The sequence below is a fragment of the Centruroides sculpturatus genome, unplaced genomic scaffold, assembly GCF_000671375.1.
Source record: "Centruroides sculpturatus isolate CEXI.00-Female unplaced genomic scaffold, Cexi_2.0 scaffold768, whole genome shotgun sequence".
Classification (NCBI taxonomy): Eukaryota; Metazoa; Arthropoda; class Arachnida; order Scorpiones; family Buthidae; genus Centruroides; species Centruroides sculpturatus.
In genome coordinates this window covers 352,743-367,741 of record NW_019386336.1, presented here as the reverse complement: position 1 = coordinate 367,741, position 14,999 = coordinate 352,743, and the positions used below count along the sequence as shown (strand labels likewise).

At 30.4% G+C, this 14,999-nt stretch overlaps 2 protein-coding genes across 3 annotated transcripts in view; one reads left to right on the top strand and one right to left on the bottom strand.

Annotated features, from left to right (window-relative positions):
- LOC111614588 overlaps positions 1-14,700 on the bottom strand; it is a 19,005-nt gene extending 4,305 nt beyond the window's left edge. Inside the window, exon 1 of the mRNA XM_023355960.1 lies at positions 14,563-14,700. Coding sequence (XP_023211728.1) covers positions 14,563-14,638 — 76 coding nt within the window. The 5' untranslated portion in view covers positions 14,639-14,700. The remainder of the gene's footprint in view (positions 1-14,562) is intronic.
- LOC111614587 (protein VAC14 homolog) overlaps positions 1-14,999 on the top strand; it is a 68,927-nt gene that overhangs the window by 47,085 nt on the left and 6,843 nt on the right. The window contains exon 14 of one of the 2 annotated variants that reach the window (XM_023355959.1): positions 14,523-14,611. The exons of the other annotated variant lie outside the window; for it this stretch is intronic. Within the exon in view, the coding sequence (XP_023211727.1) occupies position 14,523 (1 nt within the window). The 3' untranslated portion in view covers positions 14,524-14,611. Of the gene's footprint in view, positions 1-14,522; positions 14,612-14,999 lie in introns of those variants that run through there. 2 annotated transcript variants of the gene reach the window in all.

Sequence of the window (14,999 nt, the reverse complement as noted above, 5' to 3'; positions counted from 1 at the left end):
GGCGTAGTCGAACGGTACACACTCGGTAAGTAATCCTATAATTTTTTGTTTATAGCATAGTTTATACGGATTACTCCCAAAAAATTATACGTGTTTTGGAAATGTTGAGTGGAATTAGTCTAGAATCGGTTAATTTTATAGAAGAAAACCTTTCGAACAGCCTTATTCCGTAAAGTTCCCACCTATCGGGCTGCTATTGGCTCATGTATTTAATCATTCCTACAACGTAAAATTCGATTAGCGTGGAACGTATCTAAGCATTATAGGGGGGTCTACTGTATATAATTCAATCATAATTGTTTATTGAAAATGAAATATTTGCATTTACTGATTCATATGTTAATGTATAAATTTTACCTTACTTTTTATTTATTTAATTAAATTGCAAAAACAATTTAATTACTTTTTGTGTCGTTTATTTTTTTATTTTTATTTTTTAGTTTTTTGAAACCGTGCCAGTAATTGTTTAGTAATTTTTTATCTAACATTAAGTGAATTATTCAACACTCATTTTGAATATTTAATTTCCATAGGAAAAGTGTTCAATAATAGCAAAATAGTATTGAAAATCTTTAACATCTATATATAAAATAGATGTAAAATATATACGAGTGCATATATTTGTTCTCTATTCATTTCTAAACCCTTTGACTGATCTGCACTAAACTTTTCCTAGTTATTCTCTGGGGTCCTCATATACAAACTAAGTAATTTGCCTATAGAGTAATGGCACTATAGTGGCACTATAGAGTAATGGCACTAAGTAATGGCACTATAGAGTACAAAGAGACTGTAACTTAATCATAGTCAGGTCGGGCACCCATATTCACTGAGGTGACTGGACAGACAAGTCAGACCTGAGTTAAATGCTCAAGCTCTGGTGGTACGACCCAATGGAGACCAGTCTTCCTTGTTCTTGAGTCTAACCCTTTTACGTGGACTTAGTTTTGTGTGCAGCCTGTACTGCACTACAGTGCTCTACAATTGAGAGTATTGATCACACTTTAACAGTTAAAGTGTGATCAATACTGACCATCTCACTCTGACTCACTAACCATCTGGTGGATGCCCTGCCTGGTGCATCCACTGGACTATAGGTCAAAAAGACAGAAGACAATTTCCATCAATTCCTTTAAAGTCTCTAAGTTTCCTTTACTTGCTGCTAGTATTTGAAGTACTTGGTCTTTGGGCTTGTTCCAATCAATGTGATTAGCCTTTCTACGGAAGTCATCCGTAAAGGGGCACTTAAGTACTGTACATAGTGTCGTGTGTCGCTGCGCAGACACCCACAGGAGCAGCAACCATCTCCATGTCCAAATTTGGATTTGAAGTGGGAAAACTTCCCATGCCCCATGAGTGAAGACCTGGGTCAGTGTCCAATCACAACTGATCGGAGTTTGGCCAACTTCAAGCACAAAGGCATAGGTCGTCCTACCTACTGTACTAAGGTTCCAGCACTCTTGCCAGTATGTCATTGATCATTGCAGTAGAGTACCTTTTATGTAACTTGCTGGAGGTTCTACCTTCTCCAATAACAAATGGGCCCTTGGCTGCTGCCTTGGCCAAGTGATCGGCATGCTTGTTGCCTGGGATCCCAATGTGGCTTTGGACCAACCACAGATCAATGCCTCGCCCTCAGTATTCTACCTCTGATCTCCAGTACCAATTCCTCTCTGTGGTATCCATGACTCAGGGTCTGAAGTGACAAATAGCTGTCAGAGTATACTGTGACCGGCTCAGGACCTGGATGGAATAGGATTCACTGGGATGCTCCTGAAAGAGCCACCAATTCAGCCTGGAACACAGACTCCTCATTCAGTCTGACTGACAAACTGTACACTATCATAAATAAATATATATATATATATATATATGGTATAAACTATATGTTTATGATAGTTTTACTATGATTTTACTATATATATGCGTGCATCCACACACGTGCACAGATTATCCCACTTCTCCTGTTAACATCTAAATCCCTTGTCTGATCTGCACCAAGTTTTTGATAACTCATATTTACTCATAACAAGTTTAAGTTCAGAGTTAATTTAACTGCTAATTTAAAATCTCATGGTAAAAATATTAAAATTCCCATTAAAAAAATGAACACACAAATTTGACTCTGCAGTAACTTCATCAAGCAAAAAATTTGCAAATGGTTGCAGATGAATTACTAAAAATTAAAAAAAGGAAAAAAACTTTAAAATTAGGTGTGCTATTTATGTGCACGAACTGATGCATAAAAGATGAGGAAAAAATAATTAAGGGTCAAACTGTTTCTTTTCATATTCATGCCACGAAGTTATATTATCCAGAAAGCACAATGCATAACGATATTATAGGTCTAGACCTATATTTATCAAAAAAACTCGTTCTATTACTGTGCTAACAGTTTCTTCGCTCCAGAATTTCAAGATCAAAGATCTTGTTATTAATGGATTTTATTCTAGTTTCCTTCAACAACTAATGCAGTCTCAGCTTCGTACAGCTTCATTTCTAAACATTAATACTTAAATCGATTATAGAAGTAGATTAAACGAATGATTTATGATATATTTTAAATATATTATTATTATTATTCAAAGTTTTATTTTAGTTCGTTTAATTTATGTTACTATTATTATTTTTTTTACTTTTGAAGTAATTTACGTTCTTCGTTTATCGTTAACTTGCGTTATACGCGATGAATACGTGTTTTGCAATATTAAAAAATATTTATTAAATTATCAATTGGGTAATTATTTTTAAAAAAGTATTAACTAATAATCACTCACTCCAAGTTTTTTTACAGAAGCAAAATATTTGCAAAAATTGCACTAATTTGTTCTCTAACTTTTAATTTGTGTAAACAAGACTATTAATTAGAGAGGATGAGGAGTAACTTTTAAACTCACTCTCTTGAAACGTTTAATGTAAAATTATATTGATTGATTTTCTATTAATGCGATTCAGCAAAGTAGGGGCTATTCGATCAGTCTTTATGGATGGGTTAGTCTAGAGTGGAATTAATAAATATAGATTTGATGGAGTACAACAACATGGGCTATCTGCCAAGCGGATTGACTGCCGGGAGGATTCTCTATAATTACGTATTTTCCGGATTTTCTTCACCCGGTACACTTTACGTGGTCAGCTCATTAGTGACGTTCGAATCCGTACCAACTGCTACGAATGGTTTATCCACTCGGTCATTGATGGGTCACAAATTATTCAATATAGATAAGGACCAAGAAACAACAACAGGATATTCCAGGATGGGTCCTCGTCTATATTCAAATTTGATATTTTATCTCGTGGATGTTCGACTGACAACACAACTGAATTGCACAAAATTAAACAATTATTTTAAACTGTGTATTCTCATTTAAAAAAAAACTGGTTTTCGATTTAAACTAACATTCATAGTAATGGAAATTTTTAAATTGCATGTTTAATCCTTTTCTCTTTTTTTTGTATTAATATTATAAACAATAATAAAACTGAAAGTAAGTTTGTTGTTCGCTAAATTGTAGTACGTAAAAATGTCGATTCAAATGAAATAATTTTAATTAATGATCTCATTGCAATAAATATTTTAATAAAATCTTCATGCATTAAACATACAGCCTAATAATTTCAATAACTTATTTTTCATTTCAATCGGTTCGCTTGAGGGTTTTCGGTTATCTAAATAATCTTTTCCATGTTAAGTTTTAAGTGCTTATTCTAATAGATAAGCGAAAATATTTTGTACTTTTTATCTGAAGTCTTAATAAATTAAGACTAATTAGGTCTAATTCATAAGATTCTAGATAATTAATTAATTAAAGACTTTTACTATGGAAAAACAATTTTAAAAAAAATTTAAATGACTATCAGACCGTTAATAGATTGAAAATTATTAATGAAGTAAAATTTTAAAAATATATGTCAACATTAAATTTTAAATACAAAAATTAGGAAATGCTAACGACTGTCTCATCGATAAAAGAAGAAAAATTAAGTAGAACGAGCAATTATTTATTGTGACGTCACAGTGCCGGGCTGCAATTTTTAATCATACTTTAAATTAAATAAATTAAGAATATGTTCTCCATCTCAAATTAATAGTGTCTTGCCCCTGTACATCATATTCTTTTCCTGCTAGCAATAGAATCGTGTAGGTCAGTGTTTTTCAACCTGTGGGTCGCGGGTAAAAGAAAAAGACAAGTGTTTGTAGTCCTACACTACATTAAAAAAACTACAATTTCAGCGAGAAGGCTGTACCTGTTTATTTTACAGTACAATTGGTTTTTTGATCGATATTTAGGCCTCAACCATGGGTGTAGCCAGGGAGAGGCCTGGGACCGCAGAAAATCATAGCCGAAAAAGTGTTGAGCTAACTTGCAAAAGAAATAAAAAGTAGAAGCTGTAAATCGTGTTCCTAAAAAAAAGGTCACGGCTCCCTGTGCCCAATGTTATAATTAAAGGAAATCTCATACTTTATCTGTGTTAAGTTATTGTCGATTCTTCTGAAATTTTCATTTTAATCAACAATAATTTGTCTCAACAGAAAGAAAATTAAATACATAGTTTTTAAAATCACTGATATAGTTTTAATATGGCCCTGGGGGGTCGCCAGAATTTTTTAACTTGTAAAGGGGTCGCGTATTCAAGAAGTTTGAAAAACACTGGACTAAACAATGGCGAAACTACATTTTTAGAATCCATAGGCAAGAAATTGTTATGGGCCCAATCACTGATATAGTTTTAATATGGCCCTGGGGGGCCGCCAGAATTTTTTAACTTGTAAAGGGGTCGCGTATTCAAGAAGGTTGAAAAACACTGGACTAAACAATGGCGAAACTACATTTTTAGAATCCATAGGCAAGAAATTGTTATGGGCCCATATTTTTAAGTAATTATAATTTGGTTAGGAAAAGGCTAACACTTTTTTTTATATTTGTTTCCCTATAACAATAAACACTATAAACATTTTCGTGTAAATAATTTTACTCTCTATTCAACGCTGTCTAGGGAGAAATTTAGTAATCCAAATTTAATAAATCTGGTAGGGTAAACGGTACAGATAATTGGCTAGTTAAGGAAATTTTTATTTTTAAAATTCTCTGACAACAGACTAAATCGGGAAATTTTATACTTACTGATGAATTTGTTTTTTCTTTCTGATGCCAATATCTAGAAATTATAAACGCCAATCGTTTAATCCAAAACGTGCGTTGTTTTACGAAAATGCAAGCTTGTATAGTTTATTCGGCCACCTGCAACAACAGAAAAAACCTGCAGGATGTTTTTCTACCTACTGACAGCAGAAATTTATATTAATATGCCATGCAATATTTCCAGAATAGCATTAAAGACGTTTAAATTTGAAATGGCCAATAAATGTACCGTTTACACTTTAATGGCATTTCATTTTCAGAAAAAAAAATAATAATAATACCAAAACTCATCATTACGGCACTTTTGGCACTGTAAGCAACAAACAATTTATTTGTATAATACATTTGCTATACAGACCTTAGCGATGCAGGAGATGGTACTCAATGTGGTCCCTATTCTGTAGGTGTAAAACCAATTGTGGACTGACCCATTGAAAAATTGGGAATTTCCCGGCGAACCATCGCTCGATGGCAGTTTCTTATTTCAATACACGTTATATTTCACTTGACAAAAATAAATTAATAAATAAACAAAATACAAACGTTGTCTATTGTATTAAATTTTATAAAATCTTATTCTAATTTAAGCCATCCCATACAAACAGATGTCCGGCTCATGGCAAATGCGACCTATTACTTAAAATTTAAAAATGGATTCGGACGTGAGTCGCTGTAGAACGTCCTATGCGAACTGACATCCGGTCTACCATGATGCGTAACTTCTAATATGTAAATAATTGATCACAACTCAGGTTGTAGGTTGCCATGATATTTTTTACTCTAACCTGTAGCATTTAAAGCTTTTTTTCAAGCCCATCGTAGGTTCAGTCAGGGCTACAGTGGAGTAGCCGGGTGGTGAGAGATGGGGACCGACATATCCGGTTGGACCAATCCCGAAAAATTACTGGCGTTTTTTCGACTGTCGGGAGTGAGTTTTGGTACAATTTTTTTTATGGTAATGTCTTCCGCGTTCTGAAATGATACCATACCCGATTTTCTTGCATTTGGACGACGAAATATATCCCTAGACAATATTGAACAGAGATACTTTAATTACGATTATCCGGTATCAATAAATCAATCATTGCTTTATTAGTACAAATTTGTACATTCCTGGCCCCGCTTTTATAGCATTACCAGGTGAAATTATATACAGTATACAATTACAATTATTTCAATTATTACAATTAATTGAGTATATTAAGAAGTATGATAATTAAAGTTATACAAAATAAATAGTTTGTTTTAGAATATTTAGAATAGAATAATTTAACGACAACAAAATGAACAAAGTTATACTAATAACTAGTTAACCAAAATAATAATTATTAAATGTAATCGAGTTTATATGAAAATAAACTCACAATTGTTACACTGAAAGTTCATGCACAAAAATGGATCTTAAGTGTAACAATAAAGTTAAGGTTTGTAAAGGCACAAATTCTCTGAATATCTTTTCAGTCTATCACTGCATGTATGACCACCAGCAGACATAAGTTTTCGCGCAGTTTATTTCCACCAGAGTCCACTCTCCACAGTCAGACGAAGAAAAAAATAGTATGTATCTAGTAGTTGAAATTCATTAATCATGCTCCTCACATATGTTCTTCATAAATGTTAAACAATGGGTACAGAATGGGTACACATGTTATTCAAACTTCAGATTTTGCAGTAGTATGATCAGAGTGTTTGATATCGAATAATATGTTTATGTACAAATTAACTATATATAGTAATATAATATACAAGATATATATACAGTATAGGCCATTCAATCATAGCTAAAAGTGGTAATATTAGAATAGTTATAGGTCTTCTTCACAAATTAAATAATTAGGTATAATAGATATACCTTTACAATTTGTAAATATATACTGTATATGTATACAATATAGTCTAAACTAAACCATATACACTAATGTTAATTAGATTAGAGTTATGTAAAAGTTTTTGTACACAAACAAATACGTCTAGGTATAATAAATATACCTTTACAGTTGGTAATGATAATCAAATTATCATAAAACTATTTTAGAAGTCAAAGCATAATTATTATAAATGGCAATTTTACATATAGTAACAAATAATTACGAAAGAGACTAACCTAACAGTAATTGAATATAGTACCATTAATCAAGGTAAATTAATTATATATGGTTTGATGCGTAATGTAATTCACACGTTTAGCAAGCCTGAGAAAAGCATCATATACCTCTTGGCTAGTCCAGATATCCCGATTACCCGGTATAGGCATATATATAAGTTAGTCTACGCCCGTGATTCTCAATCTCTTTGAAGTCGGGGAACACTAAACTTTGGCGTTTTTTTCCGCGAAACACTTACATCAACTTTAAAGCAGGGTGGAAAACCTTTTTAAAATCAAGAGCGCACTCGGTCTAGTTTATGACATCATTGGCGTTTGCGGATTACATTCCCCCACAAAACTTATTTTACATTGTATTGATTTTTCTTTTGCAACAATTTTTAATTGTATATTTAATTTTTTCGCGGAACACGAAGTGTCTTCACGGAGCACCGGTGTTCCGCGGAACACGGATTGAGAACCAGGGTCTACGCTAGGGACCCATTTTATTGGGTTTCATAAGCCTTGCTTATTCTTGTTATACGGTACCTACCTTACACCACTGGGACTATGGATAATGTAAGTGGCAATGTGATTAGTCAGCATACGCGAAGAACAGAAATGAAGCTTTGCCTTACTGATGAAAAATCTTAGCATTCAAATTCTTTGCGGTGAAAGAATTATCTGGACGTTGTTTAACGGATAAAAAATTTATTTAATAATTTGAGAAATTACATATACAGTATAATTTTTACTAATGTATGTGAATATTTGATAAATGCGTTTAGCATATTTTACAATATGATAAATTACCCATAGGTTTGTTTGTTTAACATTTTAAAATTATCAGGCTTGAGTAATCATTAATGTCGTTTCTAACTTTCTATTGGAAAGATCCGGGTTTGAATGTCTCTTACTGTTCCTGTTGACTGCTGTTTATTATTAGTATTCGATGAATGGAAAATCAGAATGAGAATATTGAACTTTCAAAATTGATTTTTTTCGCTCCGACAATTACGAGTTTTAAAAGCGTTTATTCAATGAGGTTATATTTTTCAGTTGTATAATTTTAGATACTTTCAGTTCGTGCTCATTCGATATATCATATAAAATTCTAGAAAAAAGTTTTTGAAAAATTAAATTTTGGGCATTTTAATTCGATTTTTTAATTAATATCGTTATTATTCTACTTGCACATTTACATAGTATTAAAACTTCTATATTTTATTTTTAATAATCACTTGAACAGAAAATTATTAGTGATCTCTACAATTTGTGTTAAACAGGGTGGTGATATATTTTTAATAACGTCTAGTCTTATGACATAATAGTAGTCTATTTTCTCCACTTACGAAGGATCGTTAATAACTGTTTAGAATTTATTTAATAATTCTTTTAATTAATGTTAAAATTCCTAAAGTACTTTTTATATTTAATCTATTGATCATTTTATTTTTGAGTGTACCTTTATTCATTATAATACATGTTTATACGAAACACTATAAAAGATCTCTACTGGCCTGCTGCTGTTGAAGATTCAATTTCAGCAAACGCTTTTAAATTAATGCTTTAAAAAATTTAACACTATTCAAACTCTCAAAACAATAAAATTTTGGTTGATGTATTGTTTATTGACCATCTTACAATTTATGTTTTGTACTATCCTTCTCTGTTCCGTTCAATTTGATTATATTGATGAAGCAGTTACTTTCGTTTTTATAACTATTATATTTTTGATTCTCGCGGGTTTTTTAGTTTACATATTCTATAAAATATTACATACAATTTATTTATTTGTTACTGCTTCCTTAATATGAAGGAAACAATCTGTTTCTTTATGTAATTACAATTACTATGTATGTACTCTTATGGTTGTATTTTCATACTTTCTTATTCACCCTATTTGCTTCCATAAATTACGTAACGCGATTTTTCACGATTTAAGACGCTATAGTAACGCTATCCATTAGATCTCTATAAAATTACGTAACACCATAAAGACAATACTCCATTTATTCAGGATGGTAAATCGAGTTCTAACATTCACCTGTTGGATAAAAATTTTAATCGGTCCCATTTTTTCCCAGCTTTAAAACATGCGCGTATGAGTAATCAATTTCAGTTGAGTAGATAATTTACGTTGCGCATACAGGAAGAAAATTAAAACCAATTATCTTGGTTATTCATAAGCAGTGGCACCAAGACGATTTGGTTCTCTTCTTTCCTAACTAAAACTAACTAACACAATGTAAAGAGTTACGTAACGCTATATAAAGAACATTCTACCCCGAGTAACACTGGTATAGATATAAACACCTATCCACGCCTTTTTGCGTTACGTAGTTTATGGAAGACCACTTAGTATTCTACTGGGACAACCTGTCCTCTTTCTTACCACCTCATTCACTCCTTTCTTCAACCTAGAGTCCTAGACCCTTGAGTAGGTTCTACACTCTAATAATAATAAGAGTAATCTAGCACCGATCATCGGTTATTTTTTTAAAAAATCGGCAAAAAATATAATTATAACATCATATTTAAATTTACAATTTATCTACATTTTACAACTGGATCTCTCTCGTTGGTTTGCGTGCTTAGTAATCAGCAAATTGTTAGAATAATCGAACGATCTGAAAACTCCAACGTATATCTAAAAAGTAAATTTATCCTTTGTCAAGTTAGAAATTTATGAAATTAATTCATTCAAATTAGCATGATTTCACTCTTTATGTTTTTAAAGCAAAACAATATTTTATACATGTAAGTTATTTGGTTGAAATTTTTCATTTATAGATAGATATTATTTTAATATTGCTTTAGGACTTTATTCTGTGATTAATTATCGATTGACAAAACCAAATTGATAAACGAAATAAAGCAAATTTGTAACGGGGTCGATCGATATGAGAAAATACAATGTCACGCGATCTGATTTCAGATATAAAAATCTGATGCTATTCATGCAAATTTTTTTAAATTCCTCGATAATAATCAAGTTTTTCCAGTATTTACATAGATGACTTTTTAGTAAAATCTTGTGGATTAAAAAAAAAAAGTCATTGTGCCTAAACGACGAATTTAATGAAGTTCTACCAATTCAAACTTTTTAAAAGGCTAATATCTAATAAACGTTTTAAATTTATAATATATAAATATTAGAAAATACAATCATTTTTCTTTTTTTGTATAAAATTCGGTATAATTCGATGTATAAAATTCGGTTTGTTGGGATACGGCAATGCAATACATGGGCGATCTGCCAAGGAAGGTGTGTCTCCCGGGAGGAATCTCTATGAGAAATTGGTCCTTGTTTAGGTTTTAGACACTTGAGGAACCCGGAAAACTCCACATGGCCAACCCGTTGATAAGCACGAACCTTCGATTAACTTGTTCAGTAGTTTTATCCAACGAGGTTAAATATACTATATAGAGTGGCTGTGATCATGGTTACAGCGCTCTTGATGGCAACGACGGGTACTATCGATCGCCATCTTACTTTAAGTCAAAACATTGAAGTCTGTACCACGTGTGGGGAAGGATTGTCACTTTAAAAGCTATTTTTCACATCTAAATCTATATTGTTTTGTTTGACCCTAGATTTGAAATTTAAGCAATAAGTGATATAAATCTATTTGTTTCATCTCGAATTTAGCTATTTTTTAGATTTTAATTACTATAAAGAAGGTAAGATCAGTACTTAACCTTCAATATAACATTTTTATAACCTAAGTACGAGGCAGAGGCAAGTCTTGAAGGGCTTTACTCTCAGCCATATGATTGATTGTTTATAGTGTACTCAGGTCAGTCTGATCCGCACCATATTCAGTATATTTTTTTTTCCTTTGCAGAATATAAGTAGTGTTCTTGCAGTTTTATTATAGTTATAGTTTGTGAAAATTTTTGTTTTAATTTGTGAAAATATTTTCAATGAAAAACTACATTTTGACCTTTGTCATGTTATGAACCACATTGGTGAAGTTAAAATCCTTCTAAGAGGTAATAAGAAGCTAATAATTGTGGGAAATGGAAGTAGTGTTGCATTTTTTTCATCAAAAATAGACAAAGAAAATATGCAATTAAGTAAAAGAGACTGTAGAAACTGCACCATTAGGACGTGTACAAATTGTGCATTATATGCATCATTCTGGATAACAAAAAGAACTAACCTTTTGTTCGTTATGTTGTAGACAACAACCTGAACAACATTGAAATCGAGAGCCTGAAGAGGGGTTGGAAAATTACCAATCCGAAATGCATTGTTAAATAGGCGAAATAAAGTGGACTGTTTTAATCTTGGTCTCTGTTAATTGCGGATAATTAAGAATGACGTGATAAATACCACTAGTCTATTATAAAAAGTTATAAGTAAAAGTTTTTTCTTCTATTTTTAATTATAATCGAATGGCAAAAAACTTAATTTTGGGGGTAGTGAGGAGTTTTAAAAAAATTGTAAATGTTAATAACGAATAACATCTTCACATCAAGTCTCGAGATATGACACATGACAATCTCTGTCTCCCCACCCCTTTGATATTAAGGAGCTATGATACTATTAAATAATAAGGATCATTGATGATCCTTATACACAAGCTATCATGCCAAATTCCGTTTCTTATAGACGTCAACAGACATACATGGAATATTTTTAAAATACTTTTTTGGGTTCTGGTGGTCTCAAAATGTGGAGATTTACAAAAACTTTGAGGGTTAAATTTAACACGATTCCAACGCTTTCCCTTATGTATGTATGTATATCAGCCGGGAAAGTATGAATTTAACTTATCGCAACAGATAAAGAATAAAAATTACTTAATTGCGGATTGAATGTCTGCAAAAGTAAAATGCAAATTTAATAATAATTTATAACAACTTTCTATTTGGATTTATATAAATTTGATTGTAAAAAATATATTTTCTAAATTCATTATAATTTATTTTATTAAAATAAATTATATTGTATTGTATATATTAGAAATAAATATTGTAATAAATAATAAATTCTTTATTAAAGGGCATTTAGATAAATTATTTTTCGTTTTATTGTGTGTATTAGGGCTGCAATGTTGTATGATCTGAATGTTAGGAATGAAAAAAAAATCTCAGGTATAAAGCATGTAGCAGAAATGATTTACTCAGGTGACAGGATTAGGAATGAGCATATAAGAGATATTTTAGGAGTAAGGAACATTAGAGAGAAGCTTATGAACTAACAAGTAAGAAGTAGAGATAGGTTAAAGAAAAGTTGGAAATTAGCAATTAGGAGATTTAAAAGTGGTTACAGTTAAATGAGAAAATAGCTCAAAATAGAATAGTTTGGAAGACAACACGTCAAGATCCGACCCCTACTGTAAGAGAGACGACGTTGGTGATAATGTATTCATAATTTAACAATAATTTTAGCGCTAAGTTATATGTACAGTACAGTATGTTAAAGATTTTTTTTAAATGTGAAAATGATTATAATTATAAAGAACCAGAAAAATAAGAAATTTAATCTTACTTTGCAGTCTAAAATGGAGTTACTTAATATTCTATAAAATAATAGCAAATGAATGAATAACTGTTCATGTTGTTAATAATAATAACTATAAAATAACAGAAATCTATATATGATATTCATTCGAGTACATAATAATTGACTATTATAGAAATCAATACTAAATTCTGTTTGTTTATTATGTATTACAATTAATTTATAAAGTTTCAAACTAACTTAATAGTTTATAATAAAAGAGACTTCACTATAAAACAAATTTTTAAAACTTATTGATATAGTCTATAGCTTCCTATAACATTACAAATATTTTATAGAATTTCCATGATATAAAATTTTTGTCTCACTATAAGGATTATAAATACAGTATTAGAATTTATTAATTATCAAGTAACTTCTCTAAAAAGATAAATTCAACTTTTCAATTAGAAAGATTGAGTATTAATTTATATATAATTTAATAGTAAATAATTGAACTATACATCAAACGATTCAGATTAAAGTACAGTAAAACCTATGTAAACTGGATTGTATGGTACCAAATTTTTCCCCATTCTCGCAGGTTTCTGTTTTAGACAGGTTTTACTGTGTTTAAATTTTCCCCAACGTCCAACTTTTATTTACGTTTAAACAAGAAAATATAAATTTAAATTCATAATTCTTAATACTTTTATCAATTAGAAAGGAGATTGAGTATTAATTGATATATAATTTAATAGTATATAATTGAATTATACATCAAACGATTCAGATTAAATTACAGTAAAACCTACGTAAACCGGAATCGTATGGTACCGAATTTTTCCCCGTTCTCGCAGACTTCCGTTTTAGACAGGTTTTACTGTGTTTAAATTTTCCCCAACTTCCAACTTTTAGGAGTAATAGGACAAAATAAAAAGTAATTCATACATTTTTCAATTAATACAAATTATTTAATTTTATTTGCAACTCTATTAGATAAGTTGTTTAAATCATTGCTTTTTAAAAATGTTTTGAATATCTGAGAGAAAAAAAAAAACTTATTGCAAATTGCAAATTAATCCAATTAATGCAAATTATTAAATTGCAAATTAATCCAAGTTTAAGTAAATGATTATGCCAAAACCAATTATTTTATGAATATTATAAACTAAAGAATCTATTTAAAAGTTATTATATACTTGAGATTAAGCATTAAATTTGATAATTTTCTTATCTATCTCTTAATAAATAAGAAAGAAATTTTTATACTCGGCATCAAAAGTTGAGAAACTTAAATCATTTCTGGATCGAATCGACAATTATTTTTTCTAGCATTCAAAATTGTAAATTTTCAATCTCCTGTAAATTTGTTTAATGCTATTTTTTACAAATTATTTTATTTCTACTCAAAATATACCTATTTAAAATTTCGATCTCTGGTCGTAAATCGAATGAAAGAGAAATCTGCATTTTCTTTTTCATTCGATTTACTTGAAAAGTGTTATAACGTTTTTTTTATCTCCATATACAAAAATACCATATAATTATCTAATTTAATGGTATTTTTGTATACAGTTTTAAATGGAGATTTTATTTAAAACTAATTGAAATGTATTTTAAGATCTTCTTCAGTAAATGTTTCACTTTAACATTGAATAGGAATCGACCACCAAATTACATTCGAATTAATTTTAATTTCCGTTTATAACTCCTCTTTGTGTTCTTTTGAAACAGGAATTAAATCCGAAAAAGAAAGAAAGATTATCTCGAGAAACATCCTGTTTTTTTATACTTTGAAATTTTATATATAATTTCTCTAGAATATATATATTTTTTCCAGATTAATTTCAAAAAATTCCATATATTTAAATAATATTTACCGTAGACGAAATGCGAAGTGATGATAGACAGACCCACGAGATAAACTGTCAGCTTCCAATCATCGATGGTCTTCATACTTGAACACAGAATAAGAACTGATGCTCTTTAATTTCATCGCCGGCGGAACGGTCGACGACCTAATACTAATGTCGAACAAGTTAGAAATTGACCTAATTCACGTGAGCATCAGGTCATAAAAGTAGGTCTTCTCTCGAAAATGTTTCAATATCCATAAAATAACATTGAAGAATTAAGCAAATTTCAGAAAATACGCAAATTAGTCTACTCAGACGATACAATGATATATTGATAAATTGTTCAAATCAGTACAAGATCACTTGTTAACTTTGTAACTTTATGGTAAAACTAATATAAAATTTTCATTCCGTGCATCTAAGCAGATCGCCAGTAATTCTGAAAATAAATTTATCTAATT